This window comes from Macrotis lagotis, chromosome 8, assembly GCF_037893015.1.
Source record: "Macrotis lagotis isolate mMagLag1 chromosome 8, bilby.v1.9.chrom.fasta, whole genome shotgun sequence".
Taxonomy (NCBI): Eukaryota; Metazoa; Chordata; class Mammalia; order Peramelemorphia; family Peramelidae; genus Macrotis; species Macrotis lagotis.
The window spans coordinates 25,852,922-25,879,986 of NC_133665.1; the positions used below are offsets into that span (position 1 = coordinate 25,852,922).

The 27,065-nt window shown below is 34.3% G+C and overlaps 1 protein-coding gene across 1 annotated transcript in view; it reads right to left on the minus strand.

The window, feature by feature from the left end:
• Positions 1-27,065, minus strand: part of LOC141495143 (sorting nexin-29-like) — a 54,762-nt gene that overhangs the window by 11,740 nt on the left and 15,957 nt on the right. Inside the window, exons 4-7 of the mRNA XM_074196122.1 lie at positions 26,241-26,311; positions 25,180-25,428; positions 23,085-23,462; positions 19,336-19,460 (exon numbers count right to left, since the gene is read on the minus strand). Coding sequence (XP_074052223.1) covers positions 19,336-19,460; positions 23,085-23,462; positions 25,180-25,428; positions 26,241-26,311 — 823 coding nt within the window. The remainder of the gene's footprint in view (positions 1-19,335; positions 19,461-23,084; positions 23,463-25,179; positions 25,429-26,240; positions 26,312-27,065) is intronic.

Below are 27,065 nucleotides of genomic sequence, written 5' to 3' on the forward strand. Positions count from 1 at the left end.
AAAATACCTGGGATTATACTTGCCAAAACAAATCCAGGTTTGTTATGAATTATGAACAATATCAAAAAACTTTTTATACAAATAAAATCATATTTAAATAATTGGAGAAATATTAATTGTTCATGAGTAGGTAAATATAATAAAAACTTTACCTAAATTTATATATGCAATGCTACTCAATTAAACTACCAAAAAATTATTTTACTGAGTTAGAAAAAATAATAATAATAAAATTTATATGGAAGAACAAAAGGCACAGAGTATCAAAAGAACTAATAAAAAATCCGGTCTCAGACACTTAATAATTACCTAGCTGTGTGGCCGTGGGCAAGCCACTTAACCCCATTTGCCTTGCAAAAAAAATAAAAAAAATTAAAAAAAAAAGAACTAATAAAAAAAATGTAAAGAAAGGAGTGCTAGCAGTACCAGATATTGAATTGTATTATAAGGTAGTAATTACCAAAACTATCTAATATAAACTAAAAAATAGAAAGGTAGATCAATGGAACAGAGTAGACAAAGTATGCAGCAGCAAATGACTATACTAATGTTGTTTTGACAAGTATAAAGATTTAAGAATTCATTATTTGGTAAAAAAAAATTGTTGGAGGGGTGGCTAGGTGGCGCAGTGGAGAGAGCACTGGCCCTGGAGTCAGGAATCCCTGAGTTGAAATCCAGCCTCAGACACTTAATAATTACCTAGCTGTGTGGCCTTGGGCAAGCCACTTAATCCCATTTGCCTTGCAAAAACCTAAAAAAAATATTGTTGGAAAAATTGGAAAGAAGTCTGACAGAAAATGAGCAAAGTTCAATGAACAACTTACACATTTATCAAGACAAGATCAAAATGGATACATGATCTAAAAAAATGATATAAGAAAATTCAAAGAACTTGAAACATATTCCCTATCAGATTTATAGATAGGTGAATAATTTATGAATAAACAATAGAGAGTAGTGATAGGCGTAAAATATATAATTTTTATTATATTCAAGATTTTGTACAAATAAAGCAAATATAGCCAAGATCAATCAAAAGAAAAGCAGAAATTTGAGAAGGGAATTTATAAGACAGGCTCTTAGATAAATATCTCATAACTAAAATACATAAATAGCTTTTTCAAACCTATAAGATTCAAGTCATTTTCTTTTTTTAAAATTTTATTTATTTCAGGCAATGGGGCTAAGTGATTTGCCAAGGTCACACAGCTAGGCAATTATTAAGTGTCTGAGGTTGAATTCGAACTCAGGTCCTCCTGACTCCAGAGCCGGTGCTCTATCCACTGAGCACCTAGCTGCTCCAAAACAAGTCATTTTCATGTGATAACTGGTCAAAGGATATGAATGGCAGCCTGTAGATAAATAAATCAAAAGAATTTATAGTCATATAAAAATTTTGTAAATCATTATTGAATACAGAAACACAAATTAAAACACTGATATCATTTCACACCCATTGGATTGGCTAAAATAATTGAAATAAAAAGCAAAAAATGATGGGTATTAAGGTACCTTTGATCCAGCAATACCAATTTTATACCAATCTAATGATTAGGAAGTTTTTTTCTTAAATCAAAGGAAAATTTGCCTCTGTCCAACTTTGACTCACTATGTCAAGAGGAATAAGTTTTAGTCTTTTTTCATATGATCTACCTTCAAAAATTTAACAACTCCAAATCCCAATCCTAAATTCCAATTCTTGTCTTCTCTAGACCAAAAATCACAGTTACTTTAATTGTTCCTTCATTAGTTTTGTCATCCAACTCTGGATGTTTTCCAATTTGCTGATGTCTTTTCTATAACGAGAACTATCTCCATGTTTAAACTAATTATAAAGACAACTACCACGATCGATACTGAAAAAAATTCTCTATAATCCCACTGGACTAGGATAAGGTAAAAACATGATTTGGAACTTGGGTCACTGGTATTAGGGGAGTTGGGCTTTGAGCTAAGCAAAAAAGAGAAATATAACTTGTGAGTAAGGTAAAATCATGTAATAAATATCATTTTACACTGGGAATCAGGAGTCTTTGGCTCTAGTTCTGTTTTGCAAATAACAAAATTGTATCATAATTTCTCTGGCCCTCCTTTAATTATCTTTAAAATGCAGGATAAGTTCTAAGATCCCCTCCAGCTCTGCAATGTTTAGATTCCATGATCCAGGAAGAGGTACATATAAGCAATACAACTGCTCAGTCACTTCCAGAAACCACAGTGTATATAGTAAGCCCCCTTCATCTGGCTGCTCCAGATATTTGGCTAAATGATGGACCAAATTCAGTCTAGAGAAATAATGACCCTTCTTGAGCTAGAAACACTGAATGTACATATTCTCAAGGGCACTAGATTCCAACATCATTGGGTTGATCTAATCTAATACACTGCTATCAGGGGTTAAATGGTGGCAAGGAAGATTGATTACATGAGAAATATTCATAAATAATTAAAGTTTCACAGCTTACTTCTGCCTTCTAGCTGAACTTTCAAATGATTAGACTATTTGCATGCTGCCTCACACATGTATTCTGTTATAAATTAAAAAGTAAAGTTACCAAGAGGGCAAAGAGAGAACTAAGTCCTAGACTGATTTTCATCACCTCTAATTGTAAGTAGGCAAATACTCAGGGTAATTCACTATTATAAATAATGGCAATATTTTATTAACTCTTTTTCCAAGACTCTCAAGATGTTTTTACTCCAAACTCCTATACCTCTGTAGTAGGAAGGAAACTGAATTTTTTGCCAGCTATTTTACAGACAAGTGATTTGTTTTCAAGATTAACTAAAAGATTCAAAGGATACAACTAGCAATGGAAAAGTAGTGCTCAAATCTCATGAAAACCTGTCCAGAAAAACAATAAATTAAAATAATAACTTTCAATTATTGACAGAGCATCCTATTAGAACAAAGAACTCCAAGGTATAGCAAAATAATGCTATGTAACATAGATTGTTATTAACCAAGATAGATTTGGGACTATGGCCTCATACCTCAAGAGTGCTAGTCCTTTCCTAGCTCAGAAGATCCATTATCCATAACAATTTGCCCTTCATAATAATTGAGACAAATGAGTACTAAGCTTAAAAGAACAGACCATCCAAAATTACTTATTTAGAGGCAAAAATGGAATTGAAACCTATATAGTAAACGGTTTTGAAAAATATTCAACTCATCAATTCAGTAAACATCTTTTAGATGCCTAATGTGTACAGAGCCCTGTCCAGGGCATTGAAAACAAAAGAAAAGTGTGAGAAGATAATACCTAACCTCATGGACTTTATTGTTGGTAAGGGGGAAAGAAGACATAATGAAAAATCATATGTAAACACATTCATGAGAGAAGTTCCAACATTTCTTTAGTTAAAGTATTATTTTCCACATCTTACAGATAATGAAGCAGACTAATTATTTGCCGATGGCAAGATTCAAACTAAGGTCTTTTGACTATGTGTGTTTATCCTTGAGTTTCTACTTAATGATCTAAAAGACTTTCCAAGGCACTCTGAAATGGACATTCCATAGGGTTTTAATGTATATTTCATGCATATAATATCATACTCACTTCATATATGCACACATACATTTATGCTATGTATCTTTATATAGACCCGAACAAGGAGTCTCAATAAGTTTCTTATAAAACTATTTAAAATAATTTAACTTTAATTTAGATGCAATTTAAAACTAATTATCATTATTAAGTTTATTAACGTTTGCAAAACCATCTAGGATACAAAGTACATATATTATTGATAGGATGGGAAGTTAAAAAAAACAAACAAACATCTTTTAACAAGTCAAACAACATGGCAAAGAATTTCACCATGAGAAATGTGTCAACTATTTTTCTTTCTAAAGATTTCAAATAATCAATTAGCTATTTCCAAGGGAAATAATAGACACAAATGCATTTTTTCTCCAGTGTATACAGCTCTTAACACATTGACCAAAGCATTATAAGCTTTCTCACCCATACATAACAGAGATAAAATAAAAAGAAATTATATACTCAAAACTTTTAAGTTCCCCAGTGCATCCAATACTGATATGTGATAATCTTGCTATGGTACTTCTAACCTACTCATCTCATTATTGAGTTAATGAACAGCATTCAATCCCTTAAGAAACGACATTGTAGATCAAGAGAAACATAGTGAAGATAGATGATGGTAGAATCTCTTCTGAAAACAATAAATGTTAATTTTCTCCTGCACTCACCTAACACAAAACAAAAACAAACACAACCCACCGCTGAGCTCTATATATGCATGGGTACCCTTGATTTTAACTCAACTCAATCACTTTAACTTAATATTTATCAGAATAATCCCTTGCAAAATAATTTTAAGTAGAACATTCCCCCATTAAAGAACATTTCTCCTCTATATGACAGGTTCTTAAATACAACCCAAGGATTCTGGGAAAGAAGAAAAAGTCTCTTTAATACAATAGCAATTGTCTTCATCTTAGTTTTCTGTTTCCACTAGATAGCCTGAAAAAAATTTTTCTATTAATGCTTCAGTTTAACAAACAACAGCAAAAACTCTATTCAAATTTAAGAATCAAATCTGGTAAAGATCCCTGATTGTTAGGGGGCAGCTAGGTGGCTCAAAGGATAGATCACCAGTCCTGGAGTTAGGAGGACCTGAGTTCATATTCAGCCTCAGACACTTAATATTTACCTAGTTGTATGAACCTGGACAAGACACTTAACCCTACTGCCTTGCAAAAAAAAAAAAGATCCTTATTATTGGTGAATTTGGGGAGTGTTGCTGTTGGATATTTTTTAAGAACTTTTCAAAAATTGGGTTTTTTAGTCCAGTTATGTTTCACTTTCTGGTTAACTATATCCAAAACTTAAAGGAAAAATTCTGATTTAGCTGAAGATTTAGTCTGTCTTCTTTCAATCTAAAGTAAGCCTCAGTCTCAGGTATGGATTACTTCAACAGGAGACAAAATAAATTGGTCTTACAGTAAGAGTAGAAAAACAATTCGCTATTGTATAAAACACCTTCACATCAAACAAGTAATCTCACAAGATGTTCTGGGGAATATCAAAAATCAAATCAGAGACTTTCTTCTATTCTCTTGTCTTTCGGTGATAATAGACCTGTATTTCCTATCTGTGAAAGACCCACAATAAGTCAAGTAATTCATTAAGGAATGAGTTACAAGGGATTCAAATTGCTTAACATTTTCTTACATCAAATATTACAACAAAATCATTATAACTATGGTTTTCTATGCACCAAATATTTCATATACATAGAAATTTATCCAATAAAATGGTATAAAATGTAACATCTATAAATATCTACATATTAAAAAAATGAAAGAAAACTTTCACTAAGAACAAATCTCCATCTTTCAACAGTCCTGTACTAAAATCACAAAAAGATAGCTTGACAGATAAGTAAAGTAAGCTCTCAGGTATATATGCTAAATAGTTTAGAATTAAGCAGGAGAGGTTCAATTTAAAAATCACAAGATTTAAAAAATGGCAGTCCAACCCATCCACAAAAGAATCCCCATTATAACATACCACCAAGTGCACATCTAACTTCTAGTTGAACATCTCCAAGGAGGGAGTCTCTTCCATCTTTGGTCAGCTCTAATTACTAGGAAGTTTTTCCTCACATTAGTCCTAAATTTGCTTCCTTGTAAATAACATTTCCTTTCACTGTCACAGAAAGGGGAAAAAAACCTTTCCTTCCATTAGCTTGTTTAATATAAAGTTAAGGGGCGGCTAGGTGACGTAGTGGATAAAGCACTGGCCCTGGAGTCAGGAGTACCTAGGTTCAAATCTGGTCTCAGACGCTTAATAATTACCTAGCTGTGCGGCCTTGGGCAAGCCACTTAACCCCATTTGCCTTGCAAAAACCTAAAGAAAAAAAAAAGAATTCTGACTTGAAAAGTGACCCCCTAGAGCATCATGACAAGGAATAGCTCCCAGGTGAAGTAGGTAGACCTGTAAGGGAATGAAGGCATCTTCATGTAGAGAAATTAATAAATATCTACTTTGCTATCGTGTGATACCTAAAGAAAATACTACAAAAAACATCATCTATCTAATGCTGGTAAAACTTTAAAAAATACAGTCTCCTCACAAATACCTCTTTGACTCAGAAAAATGACTGAGCAAATTCATCAGGCTTGAATTTTGGGGGTCTATGAGAATTATATGGTTGGGAACCTTCCATCTCTTACTGGTCAAAAAGGGCCATGTTTCAGCATCCAAAAATTGTCAGGGGCCAATACTCAGCTGAATGGGACATTTTGTGAGAAAGTCTAAAAATGCTAGATAGAAGTCACAGATAGATGTCACACTCAGAGATTAGGAACAAAGCTTATACATATTTGGCCCAACTACCTCTTAATGACCTAGCAAAAGAAGAGCTGAAATGATTTTAACAAATACCCTATCCACCCCAAAAAGAATCAAAAGCATACTACCTTTGACTAGGTATACAACTTCACAAAGCTATAATTTACTCTAAGGGTGTATCTAACATTTCAAAGAATCTGATTTCACCTCATCAAATGGCAAGCAGTTTATAAAAAACAATTCTAAATTCATCTATTTGCTGCCTACCAAAGTAAAAGGAACCAGAGGTTAAAAATAAAAAGATCATCCCAGCTTTTTCAGAGATTAGGTAATGGGATCTCTATTATAATAGCCTTCTCCTAATGGACCTCTAAGAACTGTTAGAACCCTTTTAAAGATATGTTAATAAGCTTGAAAAGTAATAGGGTAAAAACAAAGATAACAAATTCCTGAAAAAACCTGTGCAGCATTAAAAGAGATCAAGAAAAATAAAATCAGAACTGTAAAGAAATTGGCAGATTCAATCATCAATTGTATTGAAGGGTGCAAGTCTGGAAAAGGGTTGACCACTTTCATTATGAAAACCTGAAACTGAAGATGCTGTCATCCATTTTTAGTGTTTTTCTTCAGAAGACTTGCTAGAACTGAACTTCTAAGAATAATAAAATTAGTGGAATCTTCTTTTTGTCTACTTATCTTTATTTATTTATATTTATATTTATTTACTTATCATATTTATATATTTATTATATAACTTAAGCTTTTCAACTTCAGGATCAAGGTGTGTAATAAGTAAACAGATTTAATAAATTAAATACTTCTTTATGATGATGAAAGTCCCTCAAAATGTTTTTCAGTCCTTAACCCTATTAAAAGCAGAAGAAATGTGTTTTAAGTAAAAATTAGCTAACCTAATCTGCACCTCCAGTCTCCAACAAAAAAAGAATTTAACAAGAAACTTCTTAAACTCTGCCAATAATCTTTGAGGATTTTTTATTTGTTTATTTTATCAATAGCAATCAGTCTTCAAAAAAAAAGTCACAAAGAAGCCAATAAAACAGCAGGTACACTATTCTTTCATTCTATCACTGCCACTATGATGTCTACAACCAAAGAAAACAAATGCTTTCTTGCTCTTTGGCATCTCTGTATATTCCTTACTACAGGAGAATTTCATTTCCTAAGTCACCTCAATGTTTGAATTACATTGCCATGCAACAAGCAAATCTTCACTAGCAATCAAAATCCATCCTTCCTACAAAGGCTGAGAAAAAAAAAGCATCCATTAAATAAGTCTTATTGACAAGCAAAGCTGTTTTTCTTATTCGTGTGTTCTAGATCAACAAATAAAAACTTTAAAGTTGACTATTTTTACAACCCCACCATAAAAAACGAAAAAGGGAAAAAAGAAAAGAAAGAAGTTTTGGCATTAATATTTGCATAAATATTCATAAATAGTCTTATATGCAATATTGACATTTATAATTAGTTGAGCATCTCTTTTCAAGTAAAACAAAATGTCTATCCTTTTTAGGTAAGCCAATTTATTATTTTTATTGGTAATAAGAATATCAGCATACAAAAACATTTTCTATGCATACTTGCTATCTATATTTTTATCAGTAAATATTCGGGAAATACTAATATTTATTCATTAGAAACTGAAATTAGGAACAACTGACCATGTCAAAAGGAAACCATAGAAAATAAAAACCTACTGCTCCCCCTACCGGTTCTTTGATCAGATTTCTTATACCAAGTCAACACTTGTTTCCACTTCAGATCACAAAATAAAAATATGCACTCTAATTTTTTTTCTAAAGTAAAGACAAAACACTTCTGAAAGACTTAAGAACTCTAATAAAGACAATGTCCAGGATTTCAAAGATTCAAAACAGAGCATGATACCCACCCTCCTAAAAGAGAGGAGATAAAGTCAAGTGCAAATTGATACATATTCTTTGAAAATAACTAATGAAAAAAAAAATGGGAGGCTAGGTGGCGTAGTGGATAAAGCACCGGCCTTGGAGTCAGGAGTACCTGGGTTCAAATCCGGTCTCAGACACTTAATAATTACCTAGCTGTGTGGCCTTGGCCAAGCCACTTAATCCTGTTTGCCTTGCAAAAACCTAAAAAAAAAAGAAAAAAAGAAAATGACTAATGAAGGAATTTGCTTTACTATGTATATTTGTTATGAGGATTTTATTTTTTCTCTTCTTTCCCCCCAATTTGAGAGAATGAGAAAAATGGGTTTTTGATCATTAAAAACAAACTTTTATTTTGAAAAAAAAATTTAAATAGCAAAAAATTAGGAATGAATTTCAAGAGAACCAGAAGTTAGAATATGAGGACCATACACATGCACATAACATTAAGATACATCTTTTTTTTTTAAGTTGAAAAATTATGATTTTGCTGCCCATCTATCCTACATACAGGCAAGTGTGATATTATAGCAGAGACTCTCTGCTCATTTATTTAGATATATGTTTGGATTTTTATATCCATTCATTACCCATCTATAGGCCTACATCAATCAAAACTAAAAAGAACTGTAGAATTTTTTTAATTATATGGGAGTTTTCCACCACTGCAGATGACAACCTTTCCAGGTCATAAGAAATAGGTTGGATCAATCATTGTGGCCACAAATTCATGAAATAGAAAATTTTGACAATTAAACCATCCCTACTTAGTTATTATTCCTCAGATGCCAGAACAAGCTCATGCTTTCCAAAACATATAGTATCATGTCCTTTGAAAGTAAGCAGCCATACAAGGAGGCCATATTTTTTACTCCAAAAATTATACCAATGTTTAAAGTGTTATGAAAGCATCATATGCTGTCAAATATGAATTATGGTGTGGTTGATTTTCCTTAATTATTTTTCTGTAGAAGGGAAGTACCATGAGTATACCTGAAAAGTGATATTAGTAGAAGATATACATTTATTTAGCTCTAGTAAGTTTGCTGACTTCCTTCTGTTTACTACAAAAAATTATATGTAAATATTTTAGTTTATAAATTAAATTTCAAAAAATAATATGCAAAAACATAAAGGTTGATAGATTTTATGAGCATCAATAAACAAGATTATGGGGTATGTACCCTCATCCCTTTGCTGAAAAGGCATGGGGAGCTGCTCTGATGGGGGGGCAGGATTTGCTCAATGGGAGAGTAGGGGAGGATTTTCACAAAGGATTTTCTCAAATTTCTCAAAGTGGTTCATAAAAGTGAGCTATCTTCAACCTCCAAACAAAGATGAGGGAAAAGAACTCCCACTAACTAAAATAAATAGCTTTCCACCTTAGGAAATCACACTGCAAAGATGCTGACCAACCAATTCAGCATCCTGAAAAATATGTATATTTTTTGTATATATATACATATATATGTGTGTGTGTTGTGTATGTATGTATATTCCAGGAACATAACCTGGAAGTGAGCATCTCTGAATCTAGAGAGAGCTTTGGCTACAGATAGTTGATCAATCTATAATAGGCCTGAACTGAAAGCTTTTCCAGTTTGGCAGGATCCTAGCAGAGCTCGTACTCAGCAGGCACAATCTTCAAAGACTTCAAGGTCATCAACATGCTACAAAGAGGGTGGGATTTTATTGGAGAATTTTAACACTATCTGGAGAAAAATCTTAGTTTGTTCAATTTCTATATTTGTCCATAGCAAGAAATAAAGTAATTTATTATTTTCTAATCAATGAGATACAACAATACATGACCCTAAAATAGAGACCACAGAGAAATAGGACTGATTTCAAACAAATGCATGCAAATTTATCAACACAAATGAGCACCAAACTACTTTAAAGTTAGTAATCATCCTTGGGAGACATATCTTTAGACCAAAAATCATGCCAATGCTCAACATGTTATGAGTTGTATATGCTAGTAAATGTGAATTTTGTAGTGGTTGATTTTTGTTTATTATTGTTGCATATGTATATTGTTTGCATATGTATATAATGGGACAATAATAACAGTGCCTATTAAAAGAAAAAATCACATTTCCATGAGATTGAAACTACACTGATTCCCAAATAAATGCACATACCAATGGAACTCCTATACCTAGTACAAAGGAGTTCTAAATCCGGACAAAAACTGAATATTCATGAGCTACCACAAAGAGGGAAGTCTAATGGCACCAAAGGAGTAGAGGGCAATCTCCTCCAAAGGGGAGCAGCATGGGAGAAGGAAGGGAGCAGAAAGAGAGAGGGAACAGGAGTCAGTAGGATGGCAAAAACAGCATTCTTTCTCCTTGGGAACAGCTAGACTATGAAGATAGGAGAGGAGGGTCTGCTTGGCTGCACTAATGGTTTATCAACCTGGTGCAGGTTGACTGGTGACTGTCTTGTGGCTGGTTCTGCCTTCAAGGACACAATGAAAGTTGAGCTAAAGGTGCAAATAAGGTCAGCTAAAGGGGGTGGTGGAAGAGGCAATTTTTATCTTTGACTGCTCAAGGACTCCTAGCATATACCAGGTCCAGTGCAACACATCTTCAGAGCAACACACCTACCTCTAGGGCTATTATGTTAATAAAGAGATATTTTTAAAGCATTTTGCAAGCCTTAAAGCACCATATAAGTATCAGCTCTGAGCTATTAAAATCAAAAGCAACAAAGAAGGGGTTTCTAAGAGAGGAGGGAAAGGAGCCAGCTAACTGACCTTGTCACTTACAATGCAATTATATGTGCATAAAGAAACTAAACCTCAGGATTGTTATAGTTTCAGGAAACCTGGTTACTTATTAATTAAAGAATTTAGAGAAGTAACCTTGAGTGCATCTACCTAACATTTAGCACTCTTAAGAAACGCTGAAAATATCTATCAGAATAGATCAGATAGATCAACTCCTCTCTGTTGGATGGTTCTGTGGTTGCTGCAAGTGAGTTTTAGTCTAAAGTGAAATTTCATGTGCTTTACATACTGGGTGAGATTCAAATGTGAATTTGGATCATTCTCAGGCCACATCAGACACACTAATCGATCTCCTTTTATTTTTATCTCATGTGGCACAGGAAGTAAATGTGGGAAATTAAGCCAAAATCATCTGTACTCAAAAGTTCTAAGAATCTGAATCTCAGCAAACACATTTTATTCTTAAGGATGTGAGGTACAGATAGCCACCATTCATAAAGGTCTCATTTAACACCAGTGCTTTATAAATTTACCTTGTCAAATCATACAACATGCAAGTTCAGAGTAAGGCAAGGATGGACTGACATTTTACTTTAGACACTGGAGAAAAATCTAGATATTTAGGTACTTGTCAAAGACAACAACTTAAAATAAATTTATACTTTTAGGAAACTGTAAAAGAAAGTAGAAAAAACATCCAAGTCTGACCCTAGGGACATCAGACTGTCAGGAAACCATTCTAAAATGAACTGCATAAACCAGGGTCATCATTATTTTCAAAACCAAGAAGGCTGTGACTATATACTGAAACAGCTATTTAGGGAAAGAAGAGGAAAATATTCTTACTTTGTGTATGCAAAATAAGGGCATTATATTGTTCAAGGATCCCAGTCCACCATCTCCCTTCACAATCTTTGTCTAATGTTTGAGCTCTGCATTTATTAAAATTATTAAATGACAAAGCAATATGTGACAGTTAAATGAAACAGTCCTACAGTTATCTCAAAGGAAATAAATCCAAAATGCATGATTAATCAAAAAATCCCAAACCTATTCTGAAATATGTGTGTCAGACCCCTGTTACCTAGCTCAGGTCAGAGGGATCCCTGTTGGGGATGAGTTCCCAGGTGCGGCTCCTGCCAGGATAGCACAGGTATTCTCAAGAACCCAGACTATCAGACCCAGTAAGACAGAGTAAAGATAAGATCACAAAAAGACATCTAGAACCTAGACTTTGTTCACCTGACTTCCTCAAATGAGCTCCTCCAATTCAATGGATTTCTAATCTCTCTAAAGTCTAAGAGATAAGTAACTTGAGTTTGAGTCTTGGCTTCATGGCTTAATAACTTTACAACCTTGGGCTAATACATTTGTCCTTAGGAGCCCCAATTTATTCAAGTGTAAAATGAAAAGTTATTCCTTCCACATCATAGGAGGTAAGGCACATGGTGCCCCTGTGATCTGAAAAATTCATGTAAAAAATTTTGGCCCTCTTTTCATATAAGAGAAGAAGTCTAAATTATTATGGCATTAAAAATAAATATAGGGGCTGCTAGGTGGCGCAGTGGATAGAGCACCGGCCCTGGAGTCAGGAGTACCTGAATTCAAATCCGGCCTCAGACACTTAATAATTACCTAGCTGTATGGCCTTGGGCAAGCCACTTAACCCCATTGCCTTGCAAAAACTAAAATAAATAAATAAATGAATGAATAAATTAATAAATAAGTTGATATTCTATAATATTATATATATATATATATATATATATATATATATATATATGTACGTATTATGCATTACTAAGTTTCTAAAGTTTTTCTGGGTCATCTGTTGGTCTTCACATGTAAGTAAAAAACTCACAAAAAATTCTAATTTAATCTTTATGCCAAGCCACAATATATTGAAAATTTGATGGGGAAAGTTGCAATGTGAAAGGATATTAGGACTCCAAAGAACAAAACCCATTCTCTAGTTCCAGACAGTGATTCTCATAATTCCAAATCCTTCAACCCCATATGCTGTACTGATCCCCTCCCCGGCACTTTATATCTTCCAATATCTTCCCCTATGTCCCTAGGAATTCCCACTCTATAAGTAATAAACTTCCCTTTGTTTTAGGTATCTTCCTCTCATGTTCCTTCAAATTTCCCACTTTCACTGGAAATTGTCTCCTCCCGTGTGACCCTGCATCCTAGTCCTTCCTTTCCAGTTCAGGTGGAATCTATTCATTCTCATGCTATCAAATAACTAGGATAGAATTAGAATACTCCACTGCAACTTCCACATTCTCTACCACCATCACACTGAGGTTTCCTTCATCCAGATTTATAACCCAGATCCTAGTGATTATTACCTACCAGTCCTCAGGATAGTCTCCCTCATTTCTCAATGTGAAACTATTAGCTAAGGAATCTGAATTACAATCTCGTCCACACCTTAAATTGTACTCTCCTTTTATGTGACTTCAAAATATAGGTTCAACAGACATGCTCAATCAAATACTCAAATCTTCCAGTTTCTCAGTTTGCTAAACTCTCATGGCCTCCTCCACAACTGTCCCTCAACTATCTACAAACAAGAATGGTCATGCCATGATCTTTCCAGCACCCACACAGACATGACCACAATGAAGAAAATACTTTATCTGAACTCAATTTCCAGTCATCTCTCCAAGTGCCTCACTCTCTTCCCAGACCTAATCTTTATCCTCCCATGACTTAAAATCTCTGCACCTCTCTAGAACTTGCAAGGCCATCACCCTAGTTCTGGCTTCACCACTTCCCTTTCAAAATTTATACCTTAAAAGCGATACAAATTAAATAAATTAAAAGATATTCTCCAAGTAATAAAAGGTCAAAATGAAGACACAGGCAGTTTTTTAAGGATGCTATGAAAAAGTATCCCAAATCACTAATTGTATTGTTTAGTCATTTCAGTTGTGACCAAATCTTCATGACCCCATTTGGGGTTTTCTTTGCAAAAATACTGGAGTGGTTTGCCATTTCCTAATATTTAAAGAAATAAAAAAAATTAAAGCAACTGTGAGGTTCTACCCTTACATCCATTGTACTGGAAAAGTTGATGAAAATGACAAATGCTGGAGAAAGCTGTAGGATTAATGCACTATTGGTAGAACTTTGAATTCAGCTGTTCTGGAAAGCAATTTGGAACTGTGCCCAAAAAAGTTACAAAACTGTGTACACCCTCTAACTCAACATTACCACTACTAAGCCTATAATCCAAAGAAATCAAACCAAAAGGAAAAAAGCCCTTCTGTACAAAAATACAAGGTGTTCCAAAAGTCTTAGTGCTTTTTGTAAACTTAGAGTACCCTGTATTTATATTAGCTCTTTTTAGGGTGGCAAAGAAATGGAAACTAGAAGGTACTCATCAACTAGGGGATGTCTGAAGAAATTATGATACATGAATGTAATGGAATGCTATTATTCTATAAGACACTATAAAGACATCATTTGAAGAAGAACTGTTTCAGAGAAATCTGGGAAGACATATAAAAGTGATAAAGAATAAAGTGAATAGAAGCAGAAAAACAGTTTCTACATCAACAATGCAAAGACAAATAACCTTGAAAAACTTAAGAATATTCACTAACACAATGACAGGCTATGTTTTGAGAGGATGAATAATGAAATATGCCACCTATCTCCTGATAGGTGATAGAGTCAGGAGACAGATGAAGACATTATTTTTTTGGATACAGCCAATGTAGAAATCTGTTATGGTTGATTACTGCATATTTGTTACAAAGGTTTTGTTTTATTTTTTCCCAGTAGGGGGAGTAGAAGCAAGATAAAATATAATTCTGTTCATTGAAAAAATTAAATTAGATTTTTAAAAATACATATTGATACTGCTTCAAAGGGGGAAAAAAACCTTGCTAAACCTCAATCTGCTCCCTCCTCAGATCCTACATCTGCTAAGCTTAGTTTATGCTGCTAAAAAAAACTAGAAGTCACATATCTATGCTGATTGCATTTGCTACAAACTCATCTCAGTTGGAATCTCACTAAAGACAAACTATCCTCTCTTCAAGCATTCCACAGCATCCCCATCCCTGAACCCATGCATCTGAGATACTTGCCTCATACTTAACAAAGAACAGAAAGGAAATTTATGAAGAGCTGCCTACTTGTAAATGTTTCCTCTGCTGGGTGCCTCCCTGTTCCTTTCTTTCCTCTTCCTAACTACCTGTAAGCAGACTTTAAACCTCAAATGAAACGGATATGTCCAAAATTACATGTCATCTTTTTTTTAAGGTTTTTTTTTTGCAAGGCAAACGGGGTTAAGTGGTTTGCCCAAGGCCACAGCTAGGTAATTATTAAGTGTCTGAGACCGGATTTGAACCCAGGTACTCCTGACTCCAGGGCTGGTGCTTTATCCACTATGCCACCTAGCTGCCCCTATGTCATCTTTTTTTTAAAAACATCATTTTTTCTCAGTGGTCTTCCTACTTGACCTCTCTTCAGGATTTGAAATTGTTGACCATTCTTTTCTTCCCTGACACTCTTTCCTCTCTGGATCTTTTAGTGACCACTTTTCTCCTGGTTCTCCTTCAAACAGTCTAATGTGCTTTTCAATTTCCTTTGTTGATGACTCATCCATATCAGTGATGTTCCAAAGTTCTGTCTTGTCTCTTCTCTCTATATAACCTCACTTGTGGCCTCATCAGCTCTCCTTCTCTAAGCAGGTCATTCCCAGATATATTATATCTAACCAGTCTACTCCTAAGCTTCATCTTTGCAATACCAATTGACTATTAGATATTTCCAACTGGATGTCCTATGGATAATTCAACATGTCTAAAACAGCTTTCTCTTAAGTTCACCTGTCTTCCAAATTTCTCAGTCACTACACATCAATTCCAGTCTCTCAAGTTTACAACTTCAGTATTATCCTCCATTCTTTACTCTCACCCTATATATTCAAATATTTGTCAAATCTTGTCATTTCTATCTCCAAAACATTCTTCATATAGGGGCCCTATTCTCCACTCAGACAACTACCATATTAGCTCAAGCTCTACTCACTTCTCTTGTAACTTCTTTAATCTCTTCTCATCATTGCGCAGCAATGGCTACTCATTTAATCTCCATCTCAAACATTTCCTCTTCCCATTCCTTCTTCCTTAGAACCACCAAAATTTTCCTAAAGAACAATTTTGATCATGGCAACCCCTATTCCATAAATTGCATTGTTTCCTTATATACTATTAGGATAACTATCACCGCTAACATTTGACATTTAAAACTTCACAATCTGGGACAGCTGGATGGCAGGGCACTCTGATAGAGTATTAGTTCTGAAATCAGGAAGACCTGAGTTCAAATCTAGCCTCACACATGATATGCTAGCTGCATGACCTTGGGCAAGTCATTTAATTCCACTGCCCCACCAAAAAAAAACTTCCCAACCTATCCAGTCCTACCTTTCCTGTCTTTTTACATATTACTCCCCACCACACTTTCTGCAATTCAGACAATACTGTTCCACACAAAGACTCCACACTCTCATCCCCATGCCTTTCTTTGCATTAGCTATCACTTGAAACCTAGAATGCACTCCATTCTCCACTCGAACTTTTGAAATGGCTAGTTTCCTTAAGACTACATTCAAGTGCCACTTGCTCTCCTGATCCTGTCCTGCCTGAGAGCAAGTGACACTTGAATGTATTATGGCTATAGTTATGCATATGTTGTATCCCATATTGGAATGTAAATAAGCTCTTTGAGAACTAGAGCAGTTTCCCTTTTGCTTTTATATCCCAGCAATCAGCATAGGATCAAAATGTTTGTTGACTGAATGAATACACTTCATACTAAGTATGGAAACTCAGAAAAAAGTAGAAAAACAAGGCAATTTGGGAGGGACGACTAGGCTATGCATGTCCAAAAGAAATATATAATTCAATATAAATAATTCAAAAAATACTTACTAATTGTCATTGATTCTGGTGTGGAAGGTAAGAGGTTGCTTAAAGGACTCCCTTGGACAGGAGGACTGGCTTCCACACTAAATTTTTTTAAAAGAGAGAATAATGTTAAATTCAATACAAAATCTAGACCTTGAAAACTATTAAAAAGATGGAAGTCTATTCAAATACCAAGGGGCATATATTAGCTGAGGAGAAAGTTTCAGATATACAAAAATATTTAATGAAACCCACCTACCTAGTGTCGCATTAGTCAAAAAAATACAAACAAGTCTCTTGGTTCTAAACAAAATAATAATCTTTGGAATTAAGAATTAATGAAGGTAATCATAATACTTTAGAGTACAAAGTCTTTTCATCCATTTTACTTCATTTAATCACAAATAATAGAAAGATCACTAGACTTTTACATCAGATTACTACTGACATATATGGACTATACGACCCTGGAAACCTCAGTTCTGCCATTTAATAGCTATATAACTTTGAGCAAATCAACCTAACCCTGCTAAGTTTGTTTTCTCATCTGTACAATAGTGATAATATTATTTTCACTACATGCCACATTTTATGTGCACTATATCTCACATTGTGACATTAAAATGAGATAATGTTCTTAAAGTATATATGCTATGTAAATATTAGCTATTACCATCATTATTATTACTATTTTCTATTCCTACAGGGAAAAGCCTCAAAAAGTTTGTACTGATGGAGAAACTATGGACCAAAGGAGTTTGACAACTGAGGACCAAAAAAAAAATCTATCAATTAAAATTCAGGAATTAGAACCAACATTTATTTCCCAACACGCAATTCTGTATTCAACTGTTCAAATACACGGCCAACAGGCCATTTACTTAAGAGATGTCACTGCTGATTAATGTTCAAATTTATACTATTCTATAATAAGCCATTTACAGGTCTCACAAACTCCCTTCTGTCCCAAATCTACCCATCAGTCTACTGAACTTGTCTACAATGATATCCATCATACTACTCAGAGAGAAACTGGAAACAAAAGTGGGTTATATGAATAACATGTCTTTTTCATATAGACTTACAACAGAAAAAAAGGTTTATACATTCCTTGAATGAAGAAAATTTAAAAACCTTTAATAAGAGTAATCAAGACAGGGAAGGGTAAAAGTGCCAAGAGCGAGAGAATTGAGGGAAGAGAAATCCAGATATCCTTTCACTTACATAGAGGACAAATGAATATATAGTTTTTAAGCTCAGAAAAGTAAATCACCTTCAAATGATTACACTAAGATTCCAAAGAAGGAAAATTTTACATGAACCTGTATTGAAGTTCAGGCCCAGTAAGAATGTTGCTCTGGGGTCCATTGCCATTCTCCAGGTTATTTAAGGTAGAATCTGAAAAATATAAAACAGTCATGATGAGAAAATTCAAGAAAAGCACAGTAGTCAAATAATCAACTACTTTTTATTGAAATGTTGACTTATTTTTGTTTGGCTTATTTTTTGCTTAATTTCATTTTTATATTCATAGTATGATGGAAAATGAATTCTCCTGGGAGAAGAAGAGTTGTGTTCAAGTTTCACCTCTGATATATATGGACTGTGTGACCCTAAGCAAGTCACTCAAGCTTTCAGCACCCTAGATAATTCTCTAAAACTATAAATTACATAACAGTTAGAAATCTACATTGGCACTGGGAATTCCTTCATTGTAAATTCCCTATATCAGTGACTTAATCTTAGATTTGATCTTGTCCATTAAAGGAAGTAGCCAAGCACATCTCTAATCTTAAGCTGTGCATTGTTTCCATTCAAGAGACTTCTCATATCCCCATCAGGAATAAAAAATCATTTAAGGTCAATTGTGAGTATAGTGGAGTTCACAGATTGTAATCCAGCAACCAGCAAATATGGTCAGCAGATATCAAACCATACTATACTAGAACTTGATTCCCATCTGTAAGGATGCAAATGCACCACTGGAGGGCAGTACAGTCTAATTCATTAATGTTACCTGGCCTATATGTAAAACTCCTTTAAAGCAACAATGGCTTTGAGTTTTTATTTTTTTGTTGTTTGTTCATCTTTTTGTTAAATAAAGTGTACTTAAATTCATTTGCATTTTGAAAAGATATTCACAAGAAATACTGCCATACATAAATTCTAGATACAGCATTGAAAGTACATTAGTGGGGCAGCTAGGTGAAGCAGTGGATAAAGCACCAGCCCTGGAGTCAGGAGTACCTGGGTTCAAATCCAGTCTCAGACACTTAATAATTACCTAGCTGTGTGGCCTTGGGCAAGCCACTTAACCCCATTGCCTTGCTCAAAAAAACTGGTTCTCCACTGTGATACCACACTGACTCTGCTTAGAATCAAAAGCTTTACAGATAATAAAGAGACAGGAAATAACTCACCTGCTGAGGTATAAGATCCCACTCCACTGAGAGGAAAAAGGACATCAGAATCACCATGAAGCACCTGCAGGGGAGCCCAGCTGTGCATTTGTGAAAGGCAAGTATTACCATCCAGGGGCCTAGAACTGTGAAAGAATGCAAATGTAAAACAGATCTCCTAGCTCCAATGAAGGTTTGCATGACAACCACACTATCTATCAAGCTTCTTGGAAATCTCTGCAACATGAAGAGACAATTTCAAATGCAAAAAATGCATAATTATAAATGCCTATAGAACATGTTTTTTTTTAATAACTTCTAACTATGGTATTCATCAAAGCACATCATATAAGTGAGCAATTAAGAACTGCTAATAGTGATATAGCTTAGCAATTATTACTCTCTTTGGTCAACATAATCTTAGGGATGTGAACTCAAAAGACTATAATAGTAATAACAATAATGATAATATTAATAACCTGAGGAAGTATGAATCTCCATTTAAACAAATATTTTCTAACTTTGAATCTTTTGTTGCAGTGAGTTACAGGTAGACTCCTACCACTTATGAGGTAAGCCTGCACAGTAAACAATAAAGAAAAAAAATTCTCCAATGTTCTGGTAACCCACATATAAATTGGGAAGGGGTGACAGTGCCTGTATTCTGAATTATTGACCAACAACTTGCTTTCCTTTAGCAAAACAGTAATTTAAAGTCTTTAAAATGAATCTTAATAGCATTTCTACTTCACAGAAGGATTTCTCACATTCAAAGATGTTTTCTTCATTTAGGCTGTCTATGTATAGTCCTTTTACAAAAATCCATCTAGGTATGGCAACTAAACCACTAAACTTAGATTAGTATATCCACATTATGGGACCAATCCCTTGGTTGTTAGTTTATCAGAGGACCAAAAATCTTCTTGCTAAGCCATTACATTTTTTTCTCCTGCTCTTTTTCTAGATGGTTGTGAAGGACTTTTCAAATGGTCTACTTGTATTACTCTGGAGAAAGAGAGTTAACATTTCTTTCCTGATGAAGGACTACTGACACTATAGTCATCTCTGAGGTCATATAAAGTCACATTGGCTTGTTTGTTTTGTATTTCTACACATCATAATGCCAACTAGCTTGACTCAAGGCTCACCCTCTTCAATCCTTCAATGTCTCTCTTCTTAATATAATACTGAAGTAACAAAAGGAACTTCTAGGTCAAGGAAGGGAAAAAATTCAAATGATTGTGATGATATGCACAATTCTGTAGATAAAGCTATTTTTCTAGGCCATAGAATAGAAATGTTAGTACCAAAATCAACCAAATTAAGAACTACAAAAAGATCAAGGACTTTGAAATAAAACAGAAATATATCCTTAAATTTTGGGGAAAGGAGAATACAGTAAATTATCAGAGTACTAACTTGGTCAGAAGGACAAGGTTCAAATATCACCTTTAATACCATGTGACCTTCAGACAGCCTCTAAATCTCCCAAGACTTCAGTTTTCTGATTTATGAAATAAAGGGATCCCTTTCAACCCTAAATCCTGGGCTCCATGATTATTATGTGACATGTAAAGTCATGGGGCAATGTGCTTTGCAGTCCATTCTTTTTTTTATTTTTATTTTATTTTATTTTTAATAGTAAAAAAGAGAGATAGTATAGATTAATGAAGAGAAAAGCTAGCAGGGAGTCAGAAAGATCTGAGTTACAGTTTCAAATATGGCACTTTCTAGTTGTTTACACCTGGGCATTCATTTAACTCTCAGTGACCCCAAATAACTCTAAAACGATTAGTTTAAGAACAGTGGGCATAATCTCTTATAAGGACTGAGAGGTCTCTTCATAAAAGACTTCAATTAAATCAATTAAATAACCCATTTAAATAACAATGGAAATAATAACAGCAATGTACATTTGCATAACTCTTTACAGTAAAAGAAGTATTTTTTTATATATTATCTTTTTTTGTTTGTTTTTTGCAAGGCAATGGGGTTAAGTGACTTGCCCAAGGTCACACAGCTAGATAATTATTAAGTGCCTGAGGTCAGATTTGAACTCGGGTCCTCCTGATCCCTGGGTCGGTGCTCTATCCACTGCACCACCTAGCTGCCCTGCTCTTATATATTATTGTGAGGTACTTAAGTTCAGGTATTTTCATCTCCATGTTACAAATGTTAAAACTAAGGCTCAGAAATGTTAAGTGATATTAAGGGTCACAAAGCTAAAAAGTACTAGACTGAAGAATTGAAACCAGATCTCTGAACTCCACAGAAAGTGCACTCTTATGGGATTCTGCTGTGTTAGGGATGTGATGTGCTATGATGTTCTAGTTTATACAGTGAAAAGGATGATGTACATTATCTTAAAATAGTAACTAACCAAATGGGGGGAAAAAAAGGGAGGTTACTCCTACCAGGACTCAAAGTTACATCTGATTCCTAAGCCTTCAGCATTTTGCACCAAAACAAAAAAGGTATGTTAGCAACAAAGCCCATGCCAAAATACCACTGCTCATGCATTCCTAGAAGAGAAATTACAAATGTACTAGTCCATACACTTTTCTTAATACAAGTCTAACCTCTCCTTGAGTTTCTTTCCTAGCCTATAAAGCAGTGACAGCAAATTAAGCTATTAAATAGTAATAATTAGCATTTATAAAGTTCTTTACTAATGGAAAAAATGCTTTCCAAACACAGAATCATTTTATAATCAAAAATGACTCTGTCATGTTTTGTCCTTCACTCTTGAAGACCATGACATCAGAGAAGTGATGTCATGAAATGCACATGAATTATATTTGAGTGAGGGGATGCTGTGCTAAGTCACCAGCCTTACTTTCTCCTCCAAAACCATCTTTAGTACACCATGGATAGTATACTAGGCTTGGAGTCAGAAAGACAGGAGTTTCAAATCCAGTCTCAGACACTAGACACTTATTAGCTGTGTGACGTTAGGCATGTCACTTAACTCTGACTGCCTCATATCCAGAGCATCTCCAGTTGTCCTCATTTATATCTGGCCACTGGACCCAAATGGCTCTGGAGGAGAAAATGAGGCTGGTGACTTAGCACAACAACCCCTCACACAAATCTAATTCATAAAAATGGCCCTATCATCTAGATAGACAAGAAAGGTATTTTTCCTCATTTTACTAATTAGGAAATAGAAGCATAAAGCAATTATAAATGATTTGTTCAAAATCATATAGCTAAGAAGTGACAAAAACAGGATATGAACACAACTCTCCTGACTCCAAAATTAATGCTCTTTCCATTATATCACATCTGCTTCTAAAGAAATCTGACCCAAATAAGACAGCAAAAAATGACACATTTCCCAAGAATGTCAAAGTACCCATCCTTAATTTTTTAATAATAACCCAAGAATATGTTCTTTTCATTTTATTAATGTCTCAGGCAAGAGAATTCCTGGCCTCTAAATCAAACTCTACTTGAGATGAATTGAGAAGCAGTCAAAGAAAAGAAAGTGCTTGATTCTCATCTCTACCAAATGCTTTGGAGAATGAAGACTGACTCTAAAGTACCTACTCAACATGAAACTCCTTTCATTAAAAAATTAAGTTAGGGGTGGATAGGTGGCATAGTGGATAAAGCACCGGCCCTGGAGTCAGGAGTATCTGGGTTCAAATCCAGTCTCAGACACTTAATAATTACCTAGCTGTGTGGCCTTGGGCAAGCCACTTAACCCCGTTTGTCTTACAAAAAAAAATTAAGTTAAAAAAAATTAAATTAAATTAAATTAAGCTTACTTCTCAGAAACCTCTGTATGATCTTCCAATTTTTTTTGCCCAAGTGTTTTCCATAAACTTCATCTTCATTTTCATCAATATCTTCATCATCAATACTCTTCACATCCAGTTTCTGATATCCAAATTCCCCATTAAAAGACACAGAGTCAATTTTCCAAGAGTTGCTACTCTGGCTTCCATTAGAATTTTGTCCAAAGGAACTTTCAAAAGTAGACATGATATTAACTGATGATCGATCTGAATTCTCTTCTGAGCTTTCTCCTGTTCCACTTGTCTTCTTAAAAATGTCCCCAAAGTTTTGCTCTTCTTCCTCATCATCAAATGAAATTATATTGGTCACCTTCTTCTTCTTTTTCCTATCCTTTTTACATTTTACATCTGTCAAAAGAAAAAAATATATTAGAAGAAGAAGTCTTTAAGACAACTGAAATACTACCCTATCTTATCCATGGTTTTGGCAATTCCCTAAATGTTCTAAAAAATATATTTAAAAACAATTTTTAAAAATCTATGATTCAGAACCAAAAAGTCTCTTAAAAGATTAATTTATCAGCTCGACAAGGCTGAATTGTGGCATAATTATTTAAAAATAAGATATTTTTAATAGTATACATCCAATGAGTATTGTCTTCTAAAATGATCATCCTATGAAACTGCATACGTATCAAAAGAATATTTTGGGGGGCGGCTAGGTGGCGTGGTGGATAAAACACTGGCCTTGGAGTCAGGAGCATCTGGGTTCAAATCCAGTCTCAGACACTTAATAATTACATAGCTGTGTGGCCTTGGGCAAGCCACTTAACCCCATTTGCCTTGCAAAAACTTAAAAAAAAAGACAAGGAAAAAAAAGAATATTTTTATTACTTAAAAGATTTGTGAAACCCATCCTTTTAGATTACCTTCTGGACTAGATTATGAGCTTTGCATGAAAAATAAATGTTCATTATATTATCATCACAGCATGCTCTCATTCTTGTTTTTACCAAAAATCAGATCTTCCAGATTTATGACCCACCTTATTCACTAGATTTAGCTACAAATGATACATGATCTAGTCCAAAAACCAAAGGGCAAAGATGTGTTATTCCTAAAACATTTTTAAAAATATGTCAACGGCTCTTAAGGCAATTCCCAAATAATTGTTCCCCAAACATTTTAAGGGAAAAAAACATTTTGAATAAGGGAAGTACCTCCAAAAGGGACTATTAGAGCAAATCTCAATTGTATATATAAATTCTAGTGTGCTTCTTTAAAAAAAATCAGTCACATTGCTTTGTGTTTCATGCAATATTCAAAAAGATGATGATGATACTTTAAAATCTTCAGTAAAGAAAATTCTATCTTCTGACTTTTAACATCAAATCTAAGTCAAAAAGACCAGAGAATAAATTACACTTTAAAAAAGGCAACGTTATATATTTCCAACATCAGAAAATAGGGGTTTAGTCATCAGAAAGATTATCACATTATGTGGTCCATAGGTCATGATTTGAATACACTACTGAAAATTCTAATCTGGCTACAGTTAAGTTTTAAGAATCACAGAATGCCAGGAATAGGACTCAACATACATGCAGGTTTGGAATTCCTAATCATGTGATATCCTAGATTGTCACCCTATCCAATAATCTAATGGAAGAACATAAAATTTTCAAAGAAAAAAACTTAAAGCATAATTATAATATCTATAGAAGGGGAAGTTTGAAGGGGCAGAGATATATCTGAAAATTATTGATGCAAAAATAAAAAGTATCAATTTTTTTAAAAGTAACATGTATGCATATTTAACATACATACACATTATAGGACTTTTAGGAGAAAGTCTAGACAATATCAAGTAAGCAAAAAGTTAATGGCACAATTCCAACAAATGGGAGTTACTGCTCATGCATTCCACTAAGATTTTTTTTTTACAAATATTGATTTTCGAAACAATATTTCTAAAATAAACCCAATGGTTAACACAGCTTTTTACAAGGATATCCTAATACAATTTATGCCCTTGATTTTCACTACAAAGAAGAACAATTATCGCATTTAAACCCTCTATTGTAACCTCATAAGTAAGTCTCTGATAACCATTCTCACCACTTACCAACACTGACATTCCTGGAAACAACCGGTAAAGGGTCAGATTCCTGGTCTGGTTTGATTAGGATGGAGACAGCAGAGGATGCTGTGATCTCTTGAAGAAGACTGCTCACACCTTGGGTAGATTCCTTCAGCAAAGAGGTCATATTTTGAGTAGACTCCTTTAAGAGGTCAGAGACAGTTGGTGTGTACTTACTCTGTCCATTCAGGTCCTTGTTGTCGATGTTGATTGCAAAAAGTATAGAATTCAGACCTGGGAGTGAGGAAAAAAGGTCCACTAACTGAAGCATTCATTCCTAAGCATACATCTCTAAATATAACAATACAGAAAAGCAAAAACCTCTATCCAGGCCACCACCTGCACTATAATTATAGGACATAGACTTACCTTTAAAAGTTATTTTTTTAAAATCTTCCCCTAAAGAGGAATTAATATAAACTGAGCAATTCAAGAGACTAAAGTCCGATACTATTTCTGCAGTTATAGGCAGCCCACTTCAGGTCTTACCTCCATCAGTATACTGTTAAAATAGCTGTAAATTAAGAAGCAAGAAGGGGAGAACACTTGGGCTGAAACGACTTCCATTCATATGACCTATGAGTGCAGGCAAATACTGATTAATACTGAAATTTTCTGACTTATATCATGGTCTGTCTTAGACTCCATAATATGTGAAATCTGCAAAATTTCTGAAGCATTATAAAAAATATCAGTAATTAAAGAACTTGAAGCTCTCTATTTTAATTGCATTAACTTCTGACTTTTTTTTAAAGGACAATTAATTAGAGCCACAAAAAAAATGAGAGAAAGATAGCATTTTATGTCTACTACATTATTTATATTACTGAATTCTTGTTAAGAGTTATATTTCATTATAGAAAGATCAGTAACAAAAGTATCACTGAAGAACTGGGAAAAGTCTCAATAACCCTTCTAATTAAAAAAAAGAAGACATTAACTACACTTTCACAGTCAAACTGCCACCTTTTAATGCAAATAATTACAAGTCCAGAAAGCCTTTAAATCCAGATCTATTCACTATTGGCTTTAAGACTAAGGCTTACCAGCTGCCATGGTAGGAAACATACTAGACCGTTCTTCATCCATCACAAAGGCCCAGTCCTCATAGAAAATGCTGCCAAACAAAAGAGAAATGCAAAACAATCTATGGTAGATTACCTGTTTTGGAAGGACTCTGAGAAATAGCTATTTTTTTTCTATGAACGAAATGAATAAATTAAAAGAACACCTAGAAGTTGTGATTATCATATTTCTTACTAAAGTGAATATTATACATATAGAGCTATCTGATGGGTAGTAGATACTACAAATTCAACAAAGAATAATTATAGAATCTGTAATCCAAATAACTTCCTGGATGTTCTCTTGGGAGGCCAAGTCATAAAAATCTAAAGAATACAATATATGTAAATGCAGTACATAATAGAGCTTTAGACGGAGAGTCCAGATATTAAGGGTAACTACCATGCAAAAATTCTCTGAAAAACAGACCAAGATGCTGAAACCCAGAGTAGAACTATTGTTTGTGTAGTAGAACTACAAAATGGGCCTACTAATTCTACTAATTGAAGAGTAAATAAAGTTGCCAGAGACTTCTACAGACTCTTTAAGATTTCTTATAAACAGTTCTAGACGGAAGGAGAAGAGAGCAGACCTGTGAATTTATCAGTGCTGGAAGTCACTTGAGGAACTCCCTCTACCGATGAGTACGAAAACTTCTCTGCAATTTGTTTTCTACAATAATATAGTAATAGAGATGGGCCTGGGCCACTGAGAAAGGACTTGTCCAGAGTCACATAGCCAGTAAGTGTCAGAGGTGTAACCTGAACCCAGGGAGGTCCTTACACCACAGTCAGCTCTAATTTCAC